This window comes from Chrysemys picta, chromosome 2 (assembly GCF_011386835.1).
Source record: "Chrysemys picta bellii isolate R12L10 chromosome 2, ASM1138683v2, whole genome shotgun sequence".
Lineage (NCBI taxonomy): Eukaryota > Metazoa > Chordata > Testudines > Emydidae > Chrysemys > Chrysemys picta.
The window spans coordinates 150,693,520-150,721,031 of record NC_088792.1 but is presented as its reverse complement, the minus strand read 5'-3'; the positions used below and the strand labels follow the sequence as shown (position 1 = coordinate 150,721,031).

Here is a 27,512-nt window from a genome sequence, read left to right as displayed (position 1 = left end):
GGCTGCCAGAGCCCCATGCGAGCGGCTGAATTTCCTGCAGCCCTCCCAGTCGTGCCTCGCTCTGCCTGGGTGGGAAATCCCGGACATTTTTAGTGATTTACAAATCCCCCCCCGGATGCTATTTTTAACACAAAAAGGAGGACATGTCCGGGTAAATCCGGACGAATGGTAACCCTATGTAACTGGGACCGCTTGTCTGAGTGTGAATGAGGGCCCAAGATGCAGGATAACAGGGAATCAGGCTGCTTGTCACCAGCATCAACAGAGAGGCCTAGAACTGAATGGGCCATAGGGACTGAACTTTTCTCTTTCCTTAATGCTCCTGGTCAAGGCAGAGGCACATGGCACATCTCCCCTGCCCTGTTAGTGCAGTATCTGTTCTGTGGGAGGCAGTGGCCTCTAGCAGACAGAGCACCAGACTAGGAGTCAGGAGACCCTGTGTTCAGTTCCCAGCTCTGCCCCGATCTGCTGGGTGACCTTAGGCACTGCTCCTTTGTGACTCAGTTTCCCCCTCTCAATGTCTCTCTGATCATGAGCTCTTTGGGGCAGGGAGTGTCTTCAGGGCTATGAGCATGTACAGCACCCAGCACAATGTGGCCCTGATCTTCTGGGATACAAAGAATTGTCTGCAGGGGGCATGAGCTGGTAACTCGCTAACTAAGCGGTGCCCAGTGGCTGGAGGTAGAAGCTAGATTTCCACTCTGAACAACGAGGGTAATTGACCACGGTAAACAGCTTACTAAGGGTTGTGGTGGATTTTCTGACTGGCCATTTTAAAGCCAAGAGTGAAAGTTTTTCTCAAAGTTCTGCTCTGGTTCAGATAGGAATGAACTGGGGGGGGTGTCCCACAGCCTGTGCCATCCAGAAGGTCCGATTAGATCTCAGTGGTCCTATCTGGCCTTGGAATCAGTGAATACATCCCCTTCTAAGGGCAGGGGCTGAAATCTCTTAGCCAACGGTTCTCAAACTTCTGTACTGGTGACCCCTTTCACATAGCAAGGCTCTGAGTGCCACCCCCTCAGCGGGGTTTGGGGTGGAGGCTGACAGTTCGCGACCCCCCGTGTAATCACCTTGCGACCCCCCGAGCGGTCCCGACCCCCAGTTTGAGAACCCCTGCTCTTAGCTGTAAAACCTCCACTGCTGGCTGTCTGCGGTTCATCCAAATGAGCCAGGCAGGAGTGAGCCCTAGATCAGCTGCCACCATGGGGTGCCGGGTGCGAGGATGTGTCCAGCTAAGGCACTGGGGGAGCGGGCTGCAGTGAAGGAAGTGGCTGAGGACAGGTTGGGTCAAGGCCTTGGCTACGGTCTCTGACAGCCGCCCTCTTGGCCAACACGGGATTGAACCGACCGGGGACCTCCGGAGCTAAAGGCTTGAGCTGAAGAGCAAAGGCTCCAGGGGCGGGGGGCAGTCAGTCAGATTCTCTGCAGATGAGCACAGAGGGGGGCCTGTGCCGCACTCTGCACTGCTAGGAAGTGATGCCTCAGCCCTGTCTCAGGGGCTGGGGGTCCAATTACACCGAGAAAGGCAGGAATTGTCCAGCACTCAGCACCGTTATTAATACCTTGCCGGTATTCTGGGCACTGTGCTGCCACACGGGGAGTTGTCTTTGCCCAGTGAAGGTCAGGAAAGCAGAAGGGGAGCGGGAGCCTGAGACCTGGTGGGAGGGGGAAGGAGCTGATCCCCCTCCCTTGAGTGGGGAGCCCCTTGGCCCTACTGGCTTCCAGTGGAGATGGGAATAGGGAAGGGGGAAGGGCCCAGTTCTGTGCGGTGAGGGGAGTCCTTGGTTCCCACTGAGCTGTGCACGCCCTTCCTGGGAAACACTGCATCCTGGGGAGTTTCTCACCCAGGTAGCCTGGGTTCCCAGTCCCAGATGCTTGCTTGGTGGGCATGCAGCCTCATCTGGGCAGTGGGGGTGTCTCATTACTCAGGGCAAACTTCCCCACTCCACTAAGGGTGGGTCGGGCCAGGCCAGGGGGATGGGCACAGATGTGGAGATCAGGGGGGCTTTGATGCAGGTGAAATATGGGAAAGCGGGAAGTGCCACCAGGGACGTGGACTGACCTCTCCTGCCCCCTGGCCTTGCTTAAAAACAAGGTCTCCACATCTGCCTGGAACACGCGAACCCAGGGTCCTGCTAACATGTCCTCATGCAGTGCCCTGGAGGATTTAGAGCACAGGACTGGGAATCAGGACTCCTGGGTTCTATTCTCTGCTTGCTGCTGACTTCCTGTACACCGTGAGCAAGTCCCTCCCCCACCTCCCTCTGCCTCACTTTCCCTGTCTGTAAAATGGGGATGATGCTCCCTTCTTAAAGAGCTTTGAGATGTTCAGGAAGAAGTTGCGTTGGCATTGATGGGTGTTGTCCAGGCCCCTTTGGCCAAATGCCTGCATTCCCTAATGCCTGTTGGGACAGGGTCTGTTAGGCCAGAACGTTCTGCTGTGGTGGGGAATAAAACATCTAGACCAGGAGATCCCCGTCCTGATTCAGTGGGGACAAGGGGTACTTAGTACACTGGAGGAGCAGGGATTTGCAATGCAGTGGCGGAGCCTGTTGGTAACCTTGCATTGGAGAGAAGGTCAGAGTGTACAGCTGTGACTCCTGCCTCTCTGCTGGCTGGATGTTTAAACAAGAGATAAGCCCGAATATCAGGGCAGTGACTGCAGGGGGTCCTGTAGCTCAAGGGGTAGAGAGCTGTGGCTTTGGATTAGACGGCTGTGAGGTCTATCTTGCCTAAGGAGTGGAGGCCATGTGGGGACAGCTGATGAACAGAGAATCATGAGCGCCTCTCCTGAAGCAAAATGAGAAGTCCGAAGCAAATTGTCCAGCTGTTGGTAAGGCTTTGAGAGATGTCCCTGGCCCGGGGAGTGGCAGGGATTCTGGGGCATTTGAGACAAAGGGACAGATGTGCACAAAGAGCATTGCAAAGCACTCAGGGTGGCTAGGGTTAACGTGTAAGGCAAGCATTCTCCTCTGCTCCCAGGGGATGGTGGGTTGAGCTGGAGTTCTTGTGGTACGCAGATCCTTGGCGGAAGGCAATCTGAAATTCAGGGATTCAACGCGGCTTTGGCCAGAAAAGGCTGAACCAGGCACTGCCTTAAACTTACTAAAATCCAGGGACTAGAAAGTAATAACTGTACCATGGTGGGAAGGGGGAGAGCAGAAAGCAGGTGATACTCAGAGGACGGGGCGCTTTGGGACTCCTGAATTCAGAAGGAGAAGAATGGCATTGTGCCCTTCTGGCGTTGCTGGGTGTTTGCCAGAGGGGCCTGGACAAACGCCTGTATTCCCGAACACCCTGTGGAAGGTGGAGAAATACCTTGCGCTCAGCTAGAGAAAATACAACTTTGCCAGAGATTCCAGCACGGAGCGGGAGGAGAGACCCAGAGAGGCAGAGGAGGAGTCAGAGCAGGTGGAGTGGGAGAGAAGGTCAGTGCAGCGGAGAGCAGCAGAAACAAAGCACTTACCTTAAGGAAACCCAGACAACTTGGCCCAGCGAGCCAGGGCAGGGCGAGCGGAAGGGGTGTGGGGCAGCGCTTAGGCCTGCTGGAGCGAGACAGGATGCCCCCGAAAGAGGCCAAAGCAGCAACCACCTCGGTGCGCTTCCTGGAAGCGCGCCTTGAGATCTGGGACTACAGCTGCAAGAAACATCTGGGCAATTTGATCAGCTACTTCTTCCGCTTCATCTCCGGGAACCTGTCCCGAGGTAAGACGTGCAGCAGGGGGCTCCCTGCACCCCCAGCTGCGAGGCATTTGGAGGGAGCAGTCAGTGTGGGCCAATGGTGTTTTGGTGGCTTGTAGTAGGGGGATGAGGGAGCTGAGTGTGGCTGGGAGCCAGGGAATCTGGAGTTTGAATCCTGCCTCTGACCTACTTGGGCCCCTTGCTGTGCCTCATTTTCCCCATCTGTAAAATGGTGGCAAAAGGCTCCCTCCCAAGCGGGTGGTCAGGGTTAATGTTTGCACAGTGTGATGAATAGATAGTGCTGGGTACGTGCAGAATGTCCAGTGTGGGGAGAGATGAAGGAACTGAGGGCTGTGTTCAGAAGATGCATGGAGCTCCCTGCAGGGCTAGATGTAGGGGGAGGGATAGCTCTGTGGTTTGAGCATTGGGCTGCTAAACCCAGGGTTGTGAGTTCATTCCTTGAGGGGGCCATTGGGGATTTAGTTGGGGATTGGTCTTGCTTTGAGCAGGGGTTTGGACTAGATGACCTCCTGAGGTCCTTTCCAACCCTGATATTCTATGGGAGGGGCAGCCAGCAATGGGAGGAGTAAGGAAAGTGGGAACCGCCATATGGGGAAAGGGATGGAGCTGGGGATGTGACTGGCATGGTGAGGAAGGGAGAGGAGTGGGATTCTTGGTTTGGAGAATGGACAGGTGTAAGGCTTAGGTGGTTGCTTAACCAGGTAATTCCATCCACCCGCCCTTCATTGCTCTGTCTGAGCTGGATGGAGTCTCGTTGGGTTCCAGAGGATCTTTTCCAATAGCCAAGGGGCTACTAGACGGGAGGTTCTTTCCCCCGTTAAGCAACCGAGATGCCCAGGAGCAAGGACGCCTTTCTGAGAGGCAGGGCCCTGGTATGAGCATCCATCCTTGGGGAAATACCTGTGATACTGGGAGCCACCATGTGGAATGGCCAGACATGGAAGCAGGAACTATGGTTGCAGATCCAGCTTGGTGGCATTAGACAGCCAGGAAAGGGAGAGCAACTGCTGGATTTCATGGGCCAGGTTAGGTCTCCCAAGTGGTTGGGATGGGGCCACTTGAGAATGGGTCTCCCAAGTTGACAGGATGTCTCCCCCCAATGATCGGGGTCATGCTGGTTGGGCTCGGTTTTCTATGAGGCTGGGGAGGTCTGGACAGGTTTCCTCATCTCTCTTATCTCCCCATCATGGCAGCCCATAGATTCCTGGTTTTGGGGAACCCCCCGGATGAGAGGACCAGCTCCGAGATGGGCATTCCTGGCTAATCAAACCACCTCTCCCCTGAAGGAGGATTGAGAGAGCAGGGAGACTTCAGCCACAGGCTGCCTGATTGACTCTATTACTACCCGTTCTTCCAACATTTGCTGGAGGAGGCCGATTCTCTTGTTAACACCAAACCCAGCGCTGCTGTTAATTAATTGGAATCGGGCACAGACAGCTGCCTGGCTCCAGAGATTATCAGCTAACTCAATCAAGCAGCCGGCTGGAGCATGTTCACTCCTTGCTCTTCATTTGGGCAGAGCATGATCTCCTGTCCTTTGGAACCAGGGAATCCATCGGCCCTGCTCCGGGCATCGCTGTAATTACCTTGCGTAGCAGGGCAATGCTACCTCAAAGAGTTGCTTCTATCACTGCAGCTACTCAGAGAGGATTCTAGCCACCCCTAGATTTAGCAGGGAGCTGGCGGTATTCCCAGGGAGATTTCTCCAAGCATGGAGACTAAGGGCTTTGAGGCATCTTCTAGTCGCACACCTGTCTGGGACTTTCTAGAGGGGGTTTTAAAGTTGCAAGAAGGGAATGTAACCTTTGGTGTAGGTGTATTATGAGCTTCCTTCTGTGCCTGATTCCAAGAGGATATGAGTCTGTTACAGCCCCAGCTAGGGAGCATTAGCTCAAACAAGCAGCTCCAGATTTTCACCCTGGCTGTCCCTGGTTCAGTTCCCAATGTATTTGGCCTTCATTTGGCCTCATCTTAAGCTGCATGCGTAGGTCAGTGTAGGGTTCCAAAGAAGGGTTCCTGGCAGGGTGGCTAGACTTTGTTGTGGTGGGGTTTTGTAATTGACTTTTAAGCTCAGGAAGGAACACAGGGGGCAGGATCATGGGTGGAGGAAGAGGAGGGCAGTGAAGAACTGTCAAACTGCAAACGAAATTGTATGAAAGCAGCATTGGAATTCCAATTCAGGGCGGGCTTTGTCACGGCTCTTGGGGCGATGGTAGTAGAGAGGAAGGGTGGTTTTGTGGCTAAGGCATGGGCCTGGGATCGTTCAATTCCGGCTGTGTCCCAAGACTACCTCTGTCGCCTCAGTGTCACTCTGTGCCTCAGTTTCCCCATCGGTGAAATGGGTATAGTAATCCTAGCAGGGTGTTCCAGAAGGATAAATTCATGAATGGTGTGTGAGGGATGCATATTCTATTGACAAACATCATAGAGAAGCCACCAAAGAGACTCCTGTGGATGCAGTGTAAAGCCACAGTCCTTGATTTTTGTGGTCTTTAAAACCCTTGTTTTTGTAAGCGTCTAACACTGTTTTGTGGCCAAACTCCATCAGGGGAAATTACCCCTGAAGAATGAACTGGATTTTGCTGTACTTTGTCTTAAACTGTTATACAGCGTTGCTGGGCACTGTTAAACAGCTGCTGTGTTTCGCTCCAGAAGTAGCTGCCTATCAGTGATTTGAGGCAGGGGAATGGTGAGCCATATACCTTACCTAGCTCACAGGGATGCTGTACGGGTGAATTATTTAGGGGCTGATTCTGCAATCCTTACAGGGACTAGTCAGTACAATCTCAAGAGACCTGCCAGACTAGAGAGGCTACTCAATAGTAATTGCTACTCAATGTAAAAGCAGCAGAATTGGGTCCTTTTGGCTTGTAAAGTGCCTTTGAGATGCTAAGATAAGAGGCACTGATCAGCTGACACACGCTTTGGGTTGGGAGCTCTATGCTAGAAAACACAGGACACGCGGCCTGGGTGGTGAAAAATCAGGGACAGAAATATATTCTTGCTGTACTCTTGCAATGTACATAACCAAATATTCTCGCTGCTGAGCAAGTAAGTGGTGCACCTCCCTCCGGCTGCGACTAAGCCAATGCTCCCAGCCTGGTTCTGGAACTGTCATCTTCTAGATGAGAGATGATGTCCTGACCTTTTGTGGGTCTAACACACCCCATCACACTTCTCAGGAGAAATGGGTTGTTAACAGCGATGTCTTGGTCAAGCGCTAATTATCTCCTGCCTGCCCAAAACTCTGTGTGTAGCTTAGTTGAAGTTTTTTTTCAATCCGCCTGAAAATCTGATGTCATGCACTGCTCCATCCTGTTAAACAGTGGCCATGCCCCACCCCAGAAGTGGCTGCATTTCAGCAGTGCATGATTGAAAGCATTATATAAATAAATTAATTCTCATAATACTCTAATGAATTGTCCCTATTTAGAGAAAAAGAGAAATCCTGAACAGTTATTAGTCAGTATGTTCTGTGCATTAAATATTTCATTTTTAATATATTTTAAGCAGTTTTTCTCAAAATTAGAAACACTTTACACTCTTAGGTGTAATATAATGATCCAATACTTAGAGTAGATAACAAGGTTTTCAATCTATCATTGTTAATGCATGTATTATTTAGTGTGTGTGTATAATTCCATTCACTGCTGTCTATTGGTTTGTCTAAAACTGTGCACCCTAGACCCCATACTGCTAATGGCGATTCTCCTTTAGCTCAAGTGTTAGTTGCATGTGCTTTCAGAGCAGGAGACTGTGTGTTCTAGCCCTGCTCTTGCTGTGAAGTTTGAGGTGGCCATGGGGGAACAACATAATAAGAACTAAGACGGCTCATTTTAACATAAAATTCAGCCTGTTTATTGTGGAGCTGAGCCTTTGAAGTTGGGATCTGGGGCTGACCACATCTGCCTGGGCCCTGTTTCCAATCCCATCACTGCTTTATGCTTTGATTCTGGTTATCCCTTTGCTTAGCCAGTGTGGCTGTTAAGCTCTGTACACAGAGGTATTAACCCCAGTGAGATGCCTTGTCCTGATCTTATTGAATTCAGAGCCCCTTTTGCCCATGAGTAATGAATGGGATCACGACCAGCAAAATGGACACGTTTCACGCTTTCCACAAGTTTAATAGTGTTAGAAATGCTATTAAGAGCCCAAGCCTGCAGTACTTACTCAGGCAGAGCTCCCATTAACCCCCATGGGGGTACTGCCTTCACGAGGGCTGCAGGATTGGTCCCGAAATGAGAGATTTTCCATTTCTTTGTGTGAAACAGCAAACAGCAAAAACCACTGGCGCCAATTGCTCTGACAGGTCCTGTTATAACACATTGTGTTGTCCTTTATGTGCACCAGCTACTAGAAGGTAACAGCCTACTACTGCTGCCAGCCATTGGAGTTCCTACTTTAGCTCAAGTGGCAGAGGGTCGTATTGCAAGCCGTGGGTTAGATCTCCGCTAATAACCAGAGGTCCTTATATAGTCAGTTTCAGCAGAGAAGCTGAGAGCTTGATGGACTGTGGAGATCAAACGCCCCTCCTATTGCTACACCTGGTATTTCAAGGTTAAACTGGTTGGGGTAGCTTACAGTGCTGCTGCTGTCTTTACTTGTTTTCTTTCACCAGCACCAAATGAATTTTAAACTCATAGAAATGAAAATGAGGGTGTGCATTGGGGGGTGGAGGAGGGAAAGAGACACACCTGGAGTAGATGATCAAAAGACACAAAAATAGACAAGAAGGGAGCCTAATTTTGGAAGTTATTTTCCATTGCCAGAGCCTCTCCGTAGCTGCATCAGAAACCCTATGCCACTTACGTGCTGCTATATAGGCTGTGGAAAAAATAACATTTCAGACCCATGAACCTCCAGGGACTGCACTGAAAAGCCAGAGCTACTGTCTACTTAGATCTCTCCAGGTTGGTGTTTTTAAGCACAAGTAACTTTTCCAGTTTAATTGAGTCCACCTGAAAATTCAGATTCCACATGGATTCACTGACAGTTGCTAGACAGTCTCTGTACTCCGAGCGCTGCATGTTAGGCAGAGATGATCAAACCGATGAGATGCACAGAGTCCCTTTGCAGCTCTGATTCTGCCTTTATCTTTGCCAGTGGCTGCTGGTGGGTTGACAGCCCCATGTTTTCTGGGAGCTGTTTGAAAACAACAACATCCATCCCCCGATCCTAAATATAGTCTCCGCTTACTTCCTCAAGTGAGAACTCCTTGGCTCTTGTTTATATGATCTGTACGCTCTAGATCTGCATCCGGAGCATAGAACATTAGTGACTTGCAGATTTCTGTGGCTATAAAAGACCTCATGTTTGTTACGCTGCTGCATGCCAGGGCCACTCACAGCTTCAAGGTGACAGCGGTGGTAGAACTCTAACCTGTCCGCTCCTAAAGCACAGCCCCCTAGGGCTAGAAGTAATGGAGGCTCCCCATTTACAGTATACGGCCTATGACACACAGATGAGCAGCTCTGATTTCGTCCAGTAGAGGGCAGAGCTGCACATACAAACTAGTCAGCATGTAGTGAAACTTAGTGTCTGATGTACCCTGGCTATATGGCTCAGAAATTATCAGTAGAAGGAGAGCAACTAAAAATAGAAGTAAAACACTTGTGGTCCAAAAATGAATGAATATCTGTTTCTTCTAACATAACCATGCAGTGCTTATGGAGAAGGCATCTTTAGTTAATTACCAGTGTAGAACCCAATCATGCAAGTTCCTTAAATATACAGTTGAGCCATTTGTGGAGAGAGAGGCTATGAGGAAGCTAAGTACCTTACAAGATCTCATCCTTGAATTCCAGATTTCCTGGCAGTGAGATCTGCCCGGCTGTTACCTAAATCTCCCCAGGGAAGCAATGGATGCTCAATCACTAGACGCATTTGCTGCCAGACAGGACAAAATGCTAGTACTGTTTGGGGTGGAGTTAGATGGGACTTAATAGGTCTTTGTTCCTGACTTATACCGGAGTCAGGAAAGAATCAAACCCAGCCAGCCAAAGGCCCATATGCCAATCTTAACCCCTCTCTCTGGCCTCAGTCTAACAGTGTTTTGTGGGTTGAACTTCCAGGATATGTGCGATAAGGGGTTAATATGTGATTGATAGCTGTTCTAAGTATGTTAGGCATGAGTGTGTGAAGTATTATAGGCTCTTAAATGGCAGCTGATTGACTTGTTAATTTTTATAACAATTGGTCAGAGCTGGCTGAAAAATGGGAAGTATTTATTTTCTCTTGAAAATTGTCAAAATCCCAAACTGTTTCTCTCTCTTTGAAAAATTTCCCCATCCAAACAAAAAATGTTCAGTTCTTTGTTTGTATCTCCCCCCCCCAGCCTTTTTCTTCCCCCCTCCCCCTTTTTCCACCAGGAAGCACAACCAAAAGTGACTGGAAACAAATGACTTTCTTTTGATGGAGAGAGAGAAATAGTCTCTTCCCCCCCCCACCCCCACTCCCCAAAAAAACCCCATGAATCTGTTCTGAACATTTTCATGTAGCTCAAAAAGTCACTTTTGGCAAGGGGTGGCAGTGGGAGCGGGTCAAAAACGTTTTTGCAAAATTTTCACCTGCTCTCTACCATTTTTTAAGACCTCTATTAATCATATCTTTATAAACAGCTTAGAAAGGGTTAAGGGGACCTTTAATATAAAGTGTGATTGTATGCAATGGCCATCTCCCCAGTGACTGCAACAATGAAGGGGCGACATTATTGCCCCCTGCAATAACTGCATCTGTTCTTGGAGCACATCGAGGTGGATTTAGTCTGACCCTCTCTCTCTCTCTCTCTCTCCATCCCTGTCCTGATGTTGCATAAAAAGCAAGGCATGGTGGGGTTAGGAAGTAACATTAATTGTGGGGAAAGCAGGGGGTTGTCCCATATACAGCTCTGGAAATAAAGCCTCTTAGGTCTGCAGTAGCATTTTTCCTCCCTGGATCTTAAAGTGCCCATGTGGGCCAATATCATTAAGTGCGGCCTAATGGATCGAACACCACCAGACTGAACCTCAGGAGACCTGAGTTAAAGAACAACTCTGCCCTGGCCTGCTGGGTGACCAGTCTCAGTCCAGCTCTGTGCCTCAGTTTCCCCATCTATAAAATGGAGATGATACTGCCCTGAGATGGCTCTACTGATTCATAGAATATCAGGGTTGGAAGGGACCTCAGGAACCTAAACCTCCCCCACTGCAACTTGAGACTGTTACTCCTTGAAAACAGCTAGGTCATAGCAGAGGCCCGAAGTCAGGACACAAACCTGAGTTTTTGGGAGGGCTGTGTGGTGCAGGTATCTTTGTCTGCCCCCTGAGAGCCAGCCTCTGTTTTCGTGTCCTGGCAGCATCTCGGCCCTACTAAAGCTCTGTCAGCTCCTGGTATAAGACCTCTCCCAGCCTGGGGGCAGGGCGTTCCAGGGGAAGGACAAACTGCTGCTGAGTTTAGTGCACCGATTTAATTCAAGCCCATCCTGGCAAGCTCCAGGCAGGCTCTGGTGTGCGGAGAAGGGGCAGTAATTGTCATGAGTCATCCACAGGGGTGACTCATCTACTGTTATTCTTAAGCTGGAGAGGGGGGTGGCGTGTGAACACCGAAACAAACATGGTTATTGAGTCTTTATGCTTGGTTAGGGAATAACTCCTTCTCCCCCCTCCCCGCCGCCCAGTCGACTTTGCAAGGAGGTGCAGGAAGGAGTGGTTATAGCACGGTGTAGTGGCTGGATATTCGGGAGACCTGGGTTTTATTTCTGGTTCTCACACTGGCCTCCTGTGTGACCTTAGGCAAAAGTCCCTTCCCTTCTCTGTGCCTCAGTTTCCCCTCCCACCCTTGGCCTGTCTCATCTCTGCAAAGCTCTTCTGTGCAAACATGCCTCCTGTGTGTGTGTGTACAGAGCCTAGCGCAGTGGGCTGACTGGCTCGGCCCTGCTGTGATATAAATAACAGAACAGCAGGGAACCTGTTGTAGTAGATCCTTCGCGGTCCTGTGCTCCTGGGTCTACTGTAAATTCCAGCTCCGGGAAGGTGTTTGCTTCATATTCAGAAGAGGGGGATTGGGGGCCAGGACTCCCACCAGGGGGCCAAGAATCAGGATTCCTGGGCTCAATTCCTGACTCTGCCACTGACTCACTACGTGACTTTGGGCAAGTCGCTCCCCTGCTTCTCTGTGCCTCAGTTTCCCAAGTGCAAAGTATCAGCCTATTCCCACCCTCAGTAACTGATGACTTGGGGTCAGACTCCCTTTGCTTCCTGTCCTGGCGTTGGGCATGGGATAGATGGTGCTCTGGGGAATGTGGCAGCCAGCAAAGGCAGACCCCAGCTTCGGGGCCCACACTGGAAATGGCTGCCCAGGGGAGCAATCCACGGTCGCTGGTGGGATGCTCCGAGCGAGCTCCGAGGCCAGCCTTGGGCCTCTCCTCACTGCAGCAGCCAACTCTGGTGTCAGAGCCCCACTGGGACCTTGCTGATCGCATGAGGAAGAAGTGACCCAAATGACAGACACAGCCAGTGTCGGTGGAGCGGAAAAATGCAAGGGAAGCAGGAAAGCTTTCCCCTTCCTCCCAGCGTCTCTCAGAGCATGCCTGGAGTAGCTCCTTGCAGGAATGGAAGGGGAAGTGCCAGGGTGAGACAGGGCAGCTTAACAGGGACCTGAGGCTGGAGAACAAAGGGCATCAGAGCAGCCCTAGGGAAATAGGGTCCATAACGGGTGAGGTTAGCAATGGGGTGTTTACCCAGGGTGGGGGCAACCAGCAGATGGGGCTATGCAATGGGGTGGCTGCAGCTCTGGGCAGGGCCGGCTCCAGGGTTTTGGCCGCCCCAAGCAACCACAAAAAAAAAAAAAAAAAAAAAAAGCCGCGATCGCAATCTGCGGCGGCAATTCGGCGGAAGGTCCTTCGCTCCTAGCGGGAGTGAGAGACCGTCCGCCGAATTGCCGCCGAATAGCTGGACCTGCCGCCCCTCTCCGGAGTGGCCGCCCCAAGCACCAGCTTGCCAAGCTGGTGCCTGGAGCTGGCCCTGGCTCTGGGGGCTTGAAGCCCATGTAACCAGGGTACCTGTGCAGGAACTCTGGGCTGGGGACCTACTGACACCACTGCATACTGAGCCTGGGTCTTTGGGGCCCAGGCTTGTGGTCTCGGTGTTTTAAGCCCATGCTGCATTGTAAACCTGGGCTGGGGCTTGAGCTGTGTCCACACTACAGACAGATGGGGCTTGTGCCTTGGTCTCAGTAGCACTTGGGCTCTGACCCACCTCCCTAGCGGTGTCCTGGCTGACCCGAGTCAGACTGATTTGTCTGGACGGAAGGTGCAGCTTGGGCTCAAAACTGAGACCGAACCCAGACTTGGTGGGCCATGTAGACGTATCTTGTGGGATTACCACCGTGCTGAAGGCTTGAAGCTCATCCCCTTCAGAGTCCGTACTTAGTCCATGACTGTGGCGGGGTGCAGCTGGTTGTCTCAGGAATTAGCTCTTCCAGCCTGGAGTGCCCTCTGCAGGCCAGTGTCTTGCCTGCCGCTGGCCCCCATGTTCCTCCCAGACCCCGGTGCCCCTTTATTTTGGGGAGCTGCCCCCAGCAGCAACCCACAATCTGGGTCTCCCCAGCCAGGGGAACCCCCAACTCCCTATCCCAACCTCACCTCAGTGGCTACTGCCAGTCTCCATTAAGCCCCCGCTCCCGGGGGCAGACTGCAGTCTGTATACCACTCATCATCGGCAACGGGGGTTAGACCTGCGGCCTCTGCCTATATCTGAGCTGCCCCTCTGCAGCCCCAGTACCTTTTTGTGGGCCCTTAACTTGGCCTGCAGCCTGGGGTTTTGCTGGGCTGGAGTTCCCCAGCTCCCTCTGCCCTTCCCCAACACTGCTCTACCTGAGGTACCCTGCTCAGCTTCCTAGGCAACCAGGTCCTTCTCTCTCTCGGGAACTAGAGAGAGTGTCTCTCCTCTCAGTCTCTGGCCCTCAGCCCTCTTATAGGGCCAGCTGTGGTCTGACTGGGGCGTGGCCCCACCTGTGGCTGCTTCCCCCAATCCGCCTGGCTTTTCTCCTCCACAGCCCTCTCCAGGGCTGCTTTAACCCCTTCCGGGCCGGAGCGGAGTGACCAGCCCGCTACAATGCCCCAGCGTGATGCTACAAGGCACTGTGCTGCAGGAGCTGGCTGGGCAGGTTGAACCGGTGCTGCCTTCTCCCACTGCCCTGTAGCCCCCACTTCTCCTAGCTCAGCAGAGCGGGTGCAGAGAGACCAAAAGGCGGGGGCCTGGGTCTGTATGATCTGTCCCTGGTATTGGTGATTTGGCAGAGCCATCTGAGGCAGCATTGAGCTTAGGCGCTACGTGGTGGTGTCTCGCCATCTACTGGGCAGATGTAAAACAGAGCTCTTCCTTGCTTGGCACAAAAGCTCCCCTAGCACCAGGCTGGCTGCTGTTTGCAGCACTGAGGGGGTATTTTTTACCCCTTATGTCCTGGCTAAATTCAGCTACCTTCCTTCCCTTTGAATTGCCCCAGCTGTTCCCTAACACTTCCCCTTCCTTACTCTTCCATTGCTCCAATACACAGCTGCCCTGTTCCACTTCAGAGGTGGCCACATTGCGGCAGCTGAAGTGATTCCCAAACAGTTTGTGCAGGTCTTTTGGGAGCCCTGGGGCTGAGGGGAGCTGTGCTGGAAAGGCCATTTGATATTCGTATTGACTTTCCCTGGCTCCAGGGGGGTTTACAGCAGAAGGTTCGCACCTTTCAACGGGGAGCTTTGCCTCTGCTGAGGGCATGGGGAAGCGAGTCCCTTCATTGGCCCTGCTGTAATTGCAACCAGCACTGCAAGCTCTGATGTCTCCTTGTGGGCCAAAGAGTCCTCTCCAATTCTGGCTAATGCCGCACAGCCAGCTGGTTGCTTCCAGACTGGCTCCAGGTGTGGTAGGAGGCAGCTGAGGCCTTGAATAACGGACTGGCCTATGTGTGGAGCAGTGCATATGAATGCATCGCTGGTGCCGCTGTCTCTTCTGAGCCCAGCAGGAAGAGAAGCAGCTGCCCCCTCTCCCCTGTGCCAGAAGGACCAGCCTGCCCGGGCTTGAGAAGAGGGTGGGGGGATAGGAGGGAGGCTGAGAGCTATGGAATTAACTGGGTGGAGTTTTTCCACTTCTCCTGTCTTCCACCCCCCCCGCTCATCTTCTGCCCTGAAACTAAACTGCAGGCCAGCCCGTGTCCTAATGCAACCCCAGTGCAGGTGTCACATCAGTTGGCTTGATCTCGAACCCGTACAAAGACTCCCGTTGACTTCAGAAGGCATCCGGTCAAGTCCCAAGTGCCCTGCAGCCCGTGGCTATGCTCTGCTCAGGTCGCCACCTAGTGGCTGCAGCCTAAAGAAGAGAGACGCCCGACTATTGCTAATGGAGCATCAGGCCCGTGGTTCTGGAGACGAAAGCCGTGAGGTCTAGCCCCCCTGCTGGGGAAGGATGAGGAAAAGGCAAGTGGGGTGTCCCTGTCTCCATCCACGTAAAGGCTTCCAGGGAAGCTGGGTAGGGGTATGCCGAGGGAACCGTGCCTTAGTGAGACTTGGATGCTGCATCCTGGACCGGGACTGAGCAACAAACACACAGGTCAAAGAAACCTCATGGCCGTATACTGGGGGCAGCAGGGCTCTTGCTGTGTGGGTGCAAGGTGGCTTGCAGTCCAGGCTGGCTGACTGAGTTGCAGGGTTCCCCACTGTTTGACAGGACAAGGCCATGATGTTGCTTCCCTGCTCCCATCTCAGGGAACGGGGCGGGGGAGAGATCAGGCCAGCTTGCAGGCACTGGAATCACATTCATAAGCCACTCCTGCATTTGGGGAGACCCAGCCAGTTCCATCTCTGCATGCGATGGGGCTTCTTCACCGTCCTAGGCTCACCTGCCCCTGGCCGACGCCTGCGAGCTCACACCACGGAGGCGGAGAGCCCTTCTCACTCGGGGGCTTTGAAGCTGTTTTATGGCGATCACCTGCCCCCAGGGACGTTGGAAGCCATGAGATGGGAATTCAGTCTCCGCAGAGGCCCCGCCCCAGCTGTGTATAGTACCGTACGTGGGAGAGCTGGGCCATACAGGTTAACATGGGCTCCAGAGGGAGAGGATGGGAAGTAGCTGGCTATGGTGCGTGAAGTGAAATAAGTCAGGCTGACGTGTCCTCTGCCCACAGTGCCCAGCTCCTGTGTGCGGGGCCGGACGCGGCTGCCTGCCCCAGGGCGAGCTGAGTCAAACGGCTCGTGCGAGGCAATTCTGGAGCAGGACTCGGCAGGGTAGCTTGGATCAGAGTCCCGAAGTACCAGCTGCCCAGCTCCTTCCTTCTCCGTGCACAGCCAGCCCCCAGCTAACCCATAGATCTCTTCAGAACAGCGCTTGGGCGGGCAGCGGCTCAGATCCATCTCTCTCTCCTGAGGCATTCCCAGTGCTAACGGTCTATTTTCCAGCTAGCATCTTCCCTCCAGCACCCCTCCTTTAAGGCTCGCTGGTGGCTCCCCAGCTCCACCTGACAGATTGTCTATTGAGATCCCTCTGGCCAACACGTCCTTCTCTAGACCCTCATGCTACTGACTGGCCACTACAAATATTTTGGACTATTCATAGGCTGCCATAAATTAGAGCAGCCCTGGGGTTGCTCTAATTTTTGTCAGGGGTTGTTTTGAGTGGCTTACAACTATCTCTGTCCCAACTCTCCCTGGGCCGTGCCTTCAGGAGACACCAACGAAGAATCTCAACCAGAAAGTCCTAGGTTCAATTGCTACTTCTGCCACCGGTCCATTATATGGCCTTGAGGAAGCGCCTTCCCCTCCCTCCATCCCCGTGTCCCCATCTGTAAACCAGCGATAACGGTGTGAATTAGGGTTACCATACGTCCGGATTTTCCCGGACATGTCCGGCTTTTTGGGCTCCAAATCCCCGTCCGGGGGGAAATCCCAAAAAGCCGGACATGTCCGGGAAAATCGGACATGCGGTGCCGGGCCGGTGGCCCGGCCGGCGGTGCCGGGGGCTCAGGTGCCGGGCCGGGGGCCCGGCCGGCGGTGCTCGGGGGGCCCGGCCGGCGGTGCTCGGGGGCTCGGGTGCCGGGCTCGGGGGACGGGCCGGGGGCTCGGGGGACGGGCTGGGGACCTGTGGTGCCGGGGGTGGGCCGCGCCTCCTCCCCCCACACCCCCCCTTACCTGCTTCAGGCTTCCCGTGACTCAAATGTTCGCGGGAAGCAGGGGAGGGGGCGGAGTTGGGGCGGGGCTGGGGCCCCTTTAGTGTCCTCCTTTCGGAGGCACTAAATATGGTAACCCTAGTGTGAATCCCTGGGTGAAATGGCCTCCAGCGGGTCTGCGGGGCACTGGTGCTGTCACAGTGAGAGACGGCTCTCGGCAGCTGCAGACCTATTCCAGCACTTACCGCTCTCTGCGCACAGCTGGCAGAAATCCCTTGCACTGCTGCCTATGCCAGTGCCTCCCTGGCGATTGCAGGGCATTGCACCAGTGTGATTGAGAGCGAGCTTCCAGCGCCGTGTGAAGGCAGCCTGCTATTGCGCACAGACGTGGGGGTTAAGCCTCCTGCAGCAGCTGCTGTTCTTGTTCCCAGCCGGTATTTTGTCTTGCTTTCTATGCCGTTAACTCTGCCCCAGAGTGGGCCCCCTCTTGCAAGGTGCTAAGGAGGGGATAGCTCAGTGGTTTGAGCATTGGCCTGCTAAACCCAGGGTTATAAATTCAATCCTTGAGGGGCCATTTAGGGCTCTGGGGCAAAAATCTGTCTGGGGATTGGTCCTGCTTTGAGCAGGGGGTTGGACTAGATACCTCCTGAGGTCCCTTCCAATCCTCTGTGACAAAGTTCCTCCTCTATCTTGGTGGGTCCTGCACTTATTGGCAGATTTTCTTGCCTCAGAGATTCACCATGTGGGTTGGGGAACAGCCCAGAGACCTTCCCCTCCGGAAGAACCCACAGTCCAGGTCAATTGGGAGGTTTGGGGGGAACCCAGGCCCACCCTCTACTCCGGGTTCCAGCCCAGGGCCCTGTGGACTGCAGCTGTCTATAGTGCCTCCTGTAACAGCTGCATGACAGCTACAACTCCCTGGGCTACTTCCCCATGGCCTCCTCCAAACACCTTCCTCCCGGTGTCTGATAACACTTGTGCTCCTCAGTCCTCCAGCAGCACACCCTCTCAGCTCCTGGCACCTCTTGCTCCCAGCTCCTCACACTCACACCACAAACTGAAGTGAGCTCCTTTTAAAAACCCAGGTGCCCTGATTAGCCTGCCTTAATTGATTCTAGAAGCTTCTTCTTAATTGGCTCCAGGTATCCTAATTAGCCTGCCTGCCTTAACTGGTTCTAGCAGGTTCCTGATTACTCTAGTGTAGCCCCTTCTCTGGTCACTCAGGGAACAGAAAACGACTCATCCAGTGACCAGTATATTTGCCCTCTACCAGACTCCTGTACCCCACTGGTCTGGGTCTGTCACACCTGCTATTCTATGATTCTAAGCACACTCAGCTGCTCCAGGAGCAATCAGCCCTTTGCAGGGTATAGGGAAGGGCCACATGGCAGAGTTCATTGCTATAAAGCATGGGATTGAGAGGATACAAGGAAAGCTGTCAGACCCCACCTAGCCCATGCCCTGGGACTCCTCTATTGTAGGGACTTATCTCAACCTTTCTGTATTGATTCTTGCCACACCCCTGTACAACAGGGCAGGGCTGTTTTCCGATTTTTCAGAAGAGAAACTGAGGCCCCGAGAGGCTGAATGAGTGGCCCAGAATCACCCAGGGAGTCAGTGCGAGAGCAGGGGACTGAATGAGGGTCTAGGCTGGTGGCCTAAGATCTGACCACCCTGCCTCTCTCAGGGGAGGACTGTCCCCTACAGCTCACTTTCTGGTGTTCTCGTCCAGTGTAGATTTAAAAGTCTCAAGTAATGAGGCTCCTACCCCCTCCCCTGGGGAGATGATGCCCCAGCCTGTTAGATCTCGCTTCTCAGAGACCTTTCCATGTGTTCAGGCGAACCTCCTCTGGTTAATTTCTTCCCATCCCTGGTTCATATCTGCGCTGGCACTGGCAGCTTCTCAGGGCAAGAAGGATGGACGTGTTCTCCTGTTGAGTGTTAGTATGATCTTTCTCTGGGGCTGTTGGCTGGCTCCTAGCACACATTTCCAGGTCAGTTTCACCCACCTGCTTTTGGAACACACCATCCCCTGGCAGGGCACCAGGACCAGGTGCAACTCTGCTTCAGAGCTATAGAAGTTTCTCTCTCTCTCTCCAAAGCAGGGCTCGTGATCTCAGGAAAACAGGGTTTTCCTGGGCAGATTGGCATTTCTACCCGAAATGCATGGAAAGGAAAGCGAGTCCATGGTCTCCTGGGAATGGTCATCCGATCTCAGCTTGTGTTTTTAGTGCGGATTCAGGTGGGAGCTTACGTCTGGACTGGCTGATACGTCCCTACTTGGGAGACTGGGCGGCTGTCTCTGCATTTCAGAGTTGGCCCAAACCTGAAACTATTAGCTGTTATGACATTTATATGACAGCCATGCTGTAAAGAGGGGGGTCTGTCCCTGAATAACAGCCAGCCCTGAGAATCAGGTGCAGCTGAGGAAGGGACAGGGGCTTCTCTCTAAGCAGCTGGCAGAATGGAAGAGTGGCAGAAGCCGCAGGGCTGGGAAGTCGGTCCCCTGGGATTGGAGACAGTGGGAACCTGCTGGGGGAAAAGGGTCCAGCGTGGTGCTTACTGAAAGAACAAGGCAGAATCCTGCAGGAGGGACTGAGAGGCGAAGGGGGAAAATCCCCTTGAAGCTGTAGCCCAGGGTGGGCTGAGGAACTGTTTGTTTGGAAAACCTAACTGCCTGGAAAGAGACTCTGGCTGTGGCCTTGGTCTAGGTACAAGCCAGCACTTCACATGCATCTCGAGGCCTCAAGCAGATCTAAGTCCTGTTGCGCTGGGCCCTGTACGAAGCCACATGGGCGATCAGCACTAGCTGTCCCTGACTTTCAATGGCTGGTGTACCCCTACCTGCTTTTATGGCCCTATGAAGAGCTCTCCCTGCCAACTTCCCCACAGTGAGTGGGTCCCTGCCCCACCACCATTGTCAGTCCATTGACAATGGAAAAACCAGATCTAGCCACGTTCCCAACCCAATTTCTCAGTTCAAAGAAGCCTGGCTGAGTTTCAGATCTGCCCCCAAACTCTTGGGTCTGTCCACATGCACTTGGTCTTCCCCCTCCCTCTGCGCCGGGAACCCCAAGTCCTTGTGCTCATGCATCTTTCAGGAGATGAGCTGACAGCGTCTCGCTTCATAGCTGGCTGGCGAAGCAGCAGCGAGATGGATGGCTCTGAAAAGTGCAAACTTGAAGGAAACTTCAACCGTACCTGGAACGATCCAAAACCATTAAAGCATTGCTAGTTTTGCTGAGCACAGTGCCCTGAAGTTTCACTTCCATGACTTTATATTTTAAGTGTGTGGAGGGGGAGGGGGGCCCCTGCTGGCTCCCAGCCCCATGAGCTTCCCTGTAGTGATTGTCAACATACTATAAGCATCTCCTGGGTGTAGCTTTGGTGGTGGAGATCCCAGGTTCATTCTCTGGAGCTAAAACCAGGGATTTTTTTGATCTGTGTTAGCCAAGGTGGTAGCAGGTTCTTCAGCCTGTATATGTGACCCAGCCACCACTAGAGGGAGAGAGAGAGGGCCACACTGAGCAGGCGTGGGTTATAAATGGACTGGTGCCTGGAACCCCGGTGATGGGTACCTTACAAATATGAGAAAATCCTTAGCTCCTGGAATCAGGAGATGGCCTGAGCATCTCGGCTTTCATTTTAAAAAAGCGCCTGGTCCGCACGGCGGCGGAGAAAAGATTGGAAATGTAGTGAGACTGCGCTGGCAAGGCTCAGGAACCAGCACGGCCCATGGAAAGAGCCCAATATTTACTATTTTTAAAAACTCATGGTTTTTTTTTAAATCCCGGGGCCAGCCTTGCTATTTTTGGGGTTGGCAGCACTGAGAATGCCAGAGTTTTGCCTACATTGCCGCTTTCACCGTTGTTACTGCCTGCCTAGAAGCACCTCCAGTGGCTTCAGAGGGAGGCAGGACTGTGCTTACCAGGGTACCACCAGGAACACTTTATGGCCCATGCAAGGAGGATCCTTTCTACGCAGCCTCTCTGATTCCAGCCCATGCAGATCAGCTGACAGGATCAGGGCCAACTCCCATCAACCCTTACCCTGCAAGGCGAGCTAATAATAATAATATTGGCTCTATTTTCCCATCAGTTATGTACTAATACATCTGCGCCTACCTTAAGCTTCTCTAGCCTGCATTTCGGTAGCCATGTGGAATATCATGGACCCCACCTCCACACTCACAAGCCCCTACTACTGGCGTGCAGGAGAATCGCCATATGCAGTCCAGGGTGTAGGACACACCATTGAGCAGTTCTGATTCCATCCATTGGAGGGCAGCAGTGCCCAGTCTGGTTAATATTGTTAATGCCACTAACATGATTCTTCACAGCCAAATTTTAACTCTGTGTCAGGCTATTATTAGCATCCCACTGTAACTTGTGCCGGGAGGCGAGGGGCTGGGTAGATGTAATTCCCTGTCTCACGGCATCTCACTGTGTGCAGTGCAGCTCCCTTTATAGCAACTCAGATCATTGCTGAGACGTCACTGTAACCACAAGTGCAACGTGGTTTCTGATCTCACCGCGCTAGCCCAAGGTGCCTCTGTTGCATTCTAGGACACTTCTGTTGTATTGCGTGTCGTCTGTATTGAACAAGAGAGGGCAAACTGGTTCCTATTAACGTGAATGGCTAAACAGCGTGATAGGCAGGTCTTGGAATGGTTGCAGCCAGTAAATCGCTTTTAAATCTCCACACCGGCCAGGGAAATTTCCTTGTTAAAGATAATCCTGCTTTCTATGCTCCGGTCTGTCTTAGTACCTCTCTGCAATACTGTGTGCCTCACAATCTGATATTTCCCCCAAGGCAGGGCTTTGTCCCCATTGTACAGATGAGGAACTGAGGTGCAGAGAAACTAAGTGACCTGCCCAAGCTCCCACATACTGTCTAAGCTGGGTCTCCCCTGTCCTAGCCTAGTCTCCTAGTCTAGAGGATTGAATATAAGGCAAGGAGCCAACAACTGCAGCGGCCTTGATTGGCTGTACTACAGTAGTGCACACAGGCCATGACTGAGCTTTGGGGGGCCCATTCTGCGAGGTGCTGTACAGGTGTAGTGAGAAACAGTCACTTCCCCATAGAGCTTGTTCCGTGCCTCTCTCTTGTCTGCATAGATTGTATCATCTTCATTTTACAGCTGCATAAACAGGGACTTGCTCAAGGTCACTGGCAGAGGTGGGACTAGAACACAGATCTCCAGGCTAGTAGCCCAGCCACCAGGGCCAGCTCCAGGCACCAGGCAACCAAGCACATGCTTGGGGCGGCACCTGGTAAGGGGCGGCCAATCTTGGGGTAGCGGGGGGCAGCACGGCGCAGCGCGGTGCGGTGCGGCGCAGCATTCCACGGGGGGGAGCGCTCCGGTAGCGCAGCACTCGGCGGGGGGGCGCTCTGGCGGCGCGGCATGCGGTGGGGGGCAGCGCGGGGCGCGGCGCTGGGGGGGGGTTCCGGCGGTGCAGCGCTCGGCGGGGAGGGCGGGCTCCAGCGGCGTGGCGCTCGGTGTGGGGGGGGTGATATGTCAGGATTATGTGGGTATCTCTCACTTATTAATTTAAACCTCGGTACCTCCTGCTCTCTGCCTGTGGCACACAAGAATCTAGTCTCCTGTAGGCTGTGATGCTTTGGTCTCTTTTTCGTGGTTGGCTTAGCGTGCACCGGGCCCTCCCTACCCATACGCAAAGTACGCAGCTGCGTAGGGCACCAGGAAATGTGGGGCACCAAATTGCCCCAAATTTCCCGGTGCCCTACGCAGCTGCGTGCTGCTCCAGCGGCCAGTCTGATCCCCCAGCCTGCTAAGCCACCCAGGAAAGCTGACCCCGCCCCTGCTCTGCCTCTTCCCCATGGCCCCGCCCCTGCTCCACCCCCACCACACCTCCTCCCACCCCTGCTCCGCCCCCTCCCAGCCTCATCCCGCCCCTGTGCCTGTGTTCAGATTTTGCGTGCAGCTAGGAAAGATAATCTTGTGGCTAAGGTGCTCGAGTTGAACTCACTTTTCCTGAGAACAGTTCCTGGCTCTACTGCAGTCTCCCTTTGTGAGTTGGGGCACGTCACTGACTATGTGCCTCAGTTTCCCCATCTGTAAAAGGGGGGATAAAAATCCTTCCTTGCTCTGGTCGGGTCTGTTTAGAGCCCAAGCTCCCGGGGCTGGTCTCTTGCTTTGTGTGCATACAGCACCTAGCAAAATGGGGCTGCGATCTCAGTGAGACTAAATAGTAACAGCAGCGGGGCCGCAGATGACGCATGATGACATTCAGCTTTGAGATCCCCTTCCCCCCCATTTCCAAGGTCCAATTTGGCCCGTGTTACTCATCGACCGCCTGTGTTAAGTACACGATTGGCCGGGTCCCAGGGACACAGCTAAACACACAACAATAAAACCAAGTAAATATTAGCAGCCATTAGAATGGGGCAGGGAACTGATTGATTACCTTCGATCGGGCTCCTCCCCCCCCTCCCCCCCGTGGAACAATACTTGCTTACTCATACTTTATTAAAAACAACCTCTTTCCTTTTTGCTCTTTAATAATTCACGGCGCTAATTGTCTAGAAACGCAAACTTTAAAATGCCAACTCAGTGAGTTCATCTCCACACACACACACCCCTGTTCCCCACTGCTCTCCATCCATCACGTTCTCTGCGCACTCCTCTCTTTTTTTGGTCTCACTTTTTTCTCTCTTTTTCTCCCGCTCCTTTCATTTCTCCTCCTTGCTGCCTTCAATGAGAGAGGCAAAGGGGGATGAAGCTTACCGGGCTGCATTAGCCACCCCATCGCTGATTATGATTAGCCCTGGATCCGCGTCAGGCCCTGCCTGCAAGTGACTGTTAGAGCAGAAATAAACATCGCTCGGGTTTCGCTTAAACACGCAACTCGCTAACGAAAGCCACAGCTAATTGAGTTAAAAGGCTTTCTCAAAGAGTAGCTGCTGATGAAATCCAAGCTGCGGTAATGAGTGTGTGTGTGGGGGGAATCAAATACAATTTTTTTTTTATGGCCTGGTGCAATTTGACAGCCAGCTGCTCCTTTCCCTTCTGAAATGTCTTTTGTCTCTTTTGGTTTCATGTGATGCCAGGAGAAGAAAGTTGGTGAAAATAGGACTGGCCCTTTAATTGAGGAGGAGGGGCTTGCAAGTAACTCCACCCTTTTAGGCGGAGTCAGTGAGGGGAGGAGAGATAAGACCCAGTTTCTTTGCCTTTCAGGTCCTTTACCATAAGCGGGTTTGGAGGGGGGAGATTCCTCACTCCCAGTTGGAAATCTGTCCTTCATGGTTCCTACCCTGGACTCAAAGGCTCCTCCCAAGTGGGTGGAGCTACATGACCCCACTGCTTTATTACAGGGCCCATCCTCATGTTTTACCCCCATGCTCCGTGTTGACTGCTCATCAGGGGCGGCTCTAGGTTTTTTGTCGCCCCAAGCACGGAAGGCAGGCTACCTTCGGTGGCTTGCCTGCGGGAGGTCCCCGGTCCCGCGGATTCGGCGGCATGCCTGCGAATTGCTACCGAATCTGCGGGACCGGCGGACCTCCCACAAGCATGCCGCCGAAGGCTGCCTGACTGCCACCCTCGCAGGGACCGGCAGGGTGCCCCCCGCGGCTTGCCGCCCCAGGCACGCGCTTGGAGCGCTGGTGCCTGGAGCCGCCCCTGCTGCTCATTGCTGTGGAAAGCGCCACACGGCTTGTGCTCCACCAATGTCATTCAGTGGCCTTCCCAGCCTGCATTGCTTGGCGCTTTTATTCCTGGTGTCACAAAGACAGGGGAGTTAGCCTGCTAAGAGGGAGCACCGGAGCCTGTGTCCTGGCAGGGGAAGGCGTGTTCCCACCATGCACTCCCTTCGGTAGGCTGACAAGGAAATGGATAGCGGACAGAAGGAAGGAACGTGGGGAACTACCAGATTGGATCAGAGTAGGGGTCCACTGTGGCGGATTTAGTTAGTCGGGCCCTGTGCGCATCTTCGTTTTTGGTCCCTCCGGGACCCAGCCAAGAAAAAGAACATTCTTATCTCCCCCCGTTTTTCATTCTTTTTTTCTTCATCCTCCTCCTATATTATAAATAATGGGAAGTAAATGAAAATAAAGTGAAGTACCTTGATTGGGGCAGGGGGTTGGCGTGCGGTGGGTGGGCTCTGGGAGGAAGCTTGGATGCTGGGTGCAGGCTCTGGGCTGGGACAGGGGATTGGGGTGTGGGAGAGGGTGAGGGGTGCGGGCTCTCGGAGGAAGTTGGGGTGCGGGCTCTGGGCTGGGGCAGGGGGTTGGGGTGTGGGGGGGGTGAGGGGTGCGGGCTCTGGGAGGAAGTTGGGGTGCGGGATCTGGGCTGGGGCAGGGGGTTGGAGTGTGGGAGGGGGTGAGGGGTGCGGGCTCTGGGAGGAAGTTTGGGTGTGGGGTGCGGGATCTGGGCTGGAGCAGGGGGTTGGGATGTGGGGGAGGGTGAGGGGTGCGGGCTCTCGGAGGAAGTTGGGGTGCGGGATCTGGGCTGGGGCAGGGGGTTGGGATGTGGGGGAGGGTGAGGGGTGCGGGCTCTCGGAGGAAGTTGGGGTGCGGGATCTGGGCTGGGACAGGGGATTGGGGTGTGGGAGAGGGTGAGGGGTGCGGGCTCTCGGAGGAAGTTGGGGTGCGGGCTCTGGGCTGGGGCAGGGGGTTGGGGTGTGGGGGGGGTGAGGGGTGCGGGCTCTGGGAGGAAGTTGGGGTGCGGGATCTGGGCTGGGGCAGGGGGTTGGAGTGTGGGAGGGGGTGAGGGGTGCGGGCTCTGGGAGGAAGTTTGGGTGTGGGGTGCGGGATCTGGGCTGGAGCAGGGGGTTGGGATGTGGGGGAGGGTGAGGGGTGCGGGCTCTCGGAGGAAGTTGGGGTGCGGGATCTGGGCTGGGGCAGGGGATTGGGGTGTGGGAGAGGGTGAGGGGTGCGGGCTCTCGGAGGAAGTTGGGGTGCGGGATCTGGGCTGGGGCAGGGGGTTGGAGTGTGGGAGGGGGTGAGGGGTGCGGGCTCTGGGAGGAAGTTTGGGTGTGGGGTGTGGGATCTGGGCTGGGGCAGGGGGTTGGAGTGTGGGAGGGGGTGAGGGGTGCGGGCTCTGGGAGGAAGTTTGGGTGCGGGGTGCGGGATCTGGGCTGGAGCAGGGGGTTGGGATGTAGGGGAGGGTGAGGGGTGCGGGCTCTGGGAGGAAGTTTGGGTGCGGGGTGTGGGCTCTGGGCTGGGGCAGGAGGTTGGAGTGTGGGAGGGGGTGAGGGGTGCGGGCTCTGGGAGGAAGTTTGAGTGCAGGCTCTGGGCTGGGGCAGAGGGTTGGGGTGCGGGAGGGGGAGAAAGGGTGGTGCTTACCTCGGGTAGCACAGCTCCCAAAGCGACCGGCACACACCCCGTCCAGCAGCGGCTCCTAGGCAGGGAGGTCAGGAGGTCTCCGCACACCGCTGCCTTAGCCCTGCTGCTGGCACATCTCTGCACCCCTTTGGGGGAGGGGAGCAGCAGGTCTCCGTGCACTGCCCGGGGTGGGGGCCACCAAAACCACGGTTTATTTCATGGTAAATCCACTCCTGGGGGTCCAGCCCAGTGCTCCGTCTCCCATGGTCAAGAAACCTTATAATTGGATAACTGTGAAATAACTTGCTCATAGGGAAGTTGCTTCCGGCACCCACCAATCAAGTGCTGACTTCTCTTTATTGTCTCCTGGCAGTGCCTAGAGGCAGGGACGCATTGTGCTGGGTACCGGACAGGCCTATCACAAGAGTTTACAATCTAGGGGCTTATGTCCTGACGCATCAGAGTTTATATCCCTTCCCTGCGTCGTGTCTCTCATTAGCATATAGACGTGTCTAATCCTTTGTATAGAAGTGTCTGACCTCCTTTGTAAAGCACTTTGCCATCTGCTGACGAAAAGCACTACGAACGAGCCGGATAGTCTTGTTCTTTGATTCTTGCTGAGCTCTTGTGGAAGTGAGTTCTGCAGGTTAACGATGCAACTGTGTGAAATAGCAGCTGCTTTTCTCAATATTAAAATTGACGCCTTTCGATTGCGTTCGATCTCCTTCCACCATTCTTGTATTATGAGACAGGAAAAAGAGGTGTGCCCTTGACCTACTGGGTAGGGCACTGGACGGGTGCTTGGTATATATGGGTTTTATGCCCAACTCTCCCACTGGCCTTCTGGGTGACCTTAGGTAAGTCATTTCCACTTTCCATGCCTCAGTTTCCCCATTTGTAAAAGTGCTTCCCTCCTTTGTAAAGCATGTTGAGATCTAAAGCTGAAAAGTTCTATATAAGAATATTATCCCAATCATTATTCTATAGACCTCTGCCATATCCTCTCTTATGTGACTCCTCCCTACTAAATAGACCGAGTCTTTTCAGCCTTTCTTCAGTGGAAATTATTTCCAGGTGTCTTTTAATTGTTGTCCTCCATCTCTGAGCCTCCTCTGCTGTGCCCTGTTTAAAGCTGGGGTGCCCCCTACTGCCCCTGGTTGATTTATACAAGGGCAGCCTTCTATTGTCCATATGTTTTCTTAGGCAGCCTAAAACTTTGTTTGCTCCTATTCTCTGCCCCCGCTGCTACAGAGCTCTTCGCTAAGCTGTCCATAGGACATGCCCTCTCAAGGCTGCTGGGTCAGAGATTGGGGGAGAAGCAGCAGAGAACTGATTATGGCACTTTACTCTGGTCTTACCCTGGGGGATTGTCCCTGGCTAGTTGTAGTGCCGCACAGCTGCTGTTA

At 53.6% G+C, this 27,512-nt stretch overlaps 1 protein-coding gene across 3 annotated transcripts in view; it reads left to right on the top strand.

Moving 5' to 3' along the window:
• KCNIP3 (potassium voltage-gated channel interacting protein 3) overlaps positions 1–27,512 on the top strand; it is a 92,703-nt gene that overhangs the window by 24,534 nt on the left and 40,657 nt on the right. The window contains exon 1 of one of the 3 annotated variants that reach the window (XM_024108389.3): positions 2,632–3,705. The exons of the other annotated variants lie outside the window; for them this stretch is intronic. Coding sequence (XP_023964157.1) covers positions 3,561–3,705 — 145 coding nt within the window. The 5' untranslated portion in view covers positions 2,632–3,560. Of the gene's footprint in view, positions 1–2,631; positions 3,706–27,512 lie in introns of those variants that run through there. 3 annotated transcript variants of the gene reach the window in all.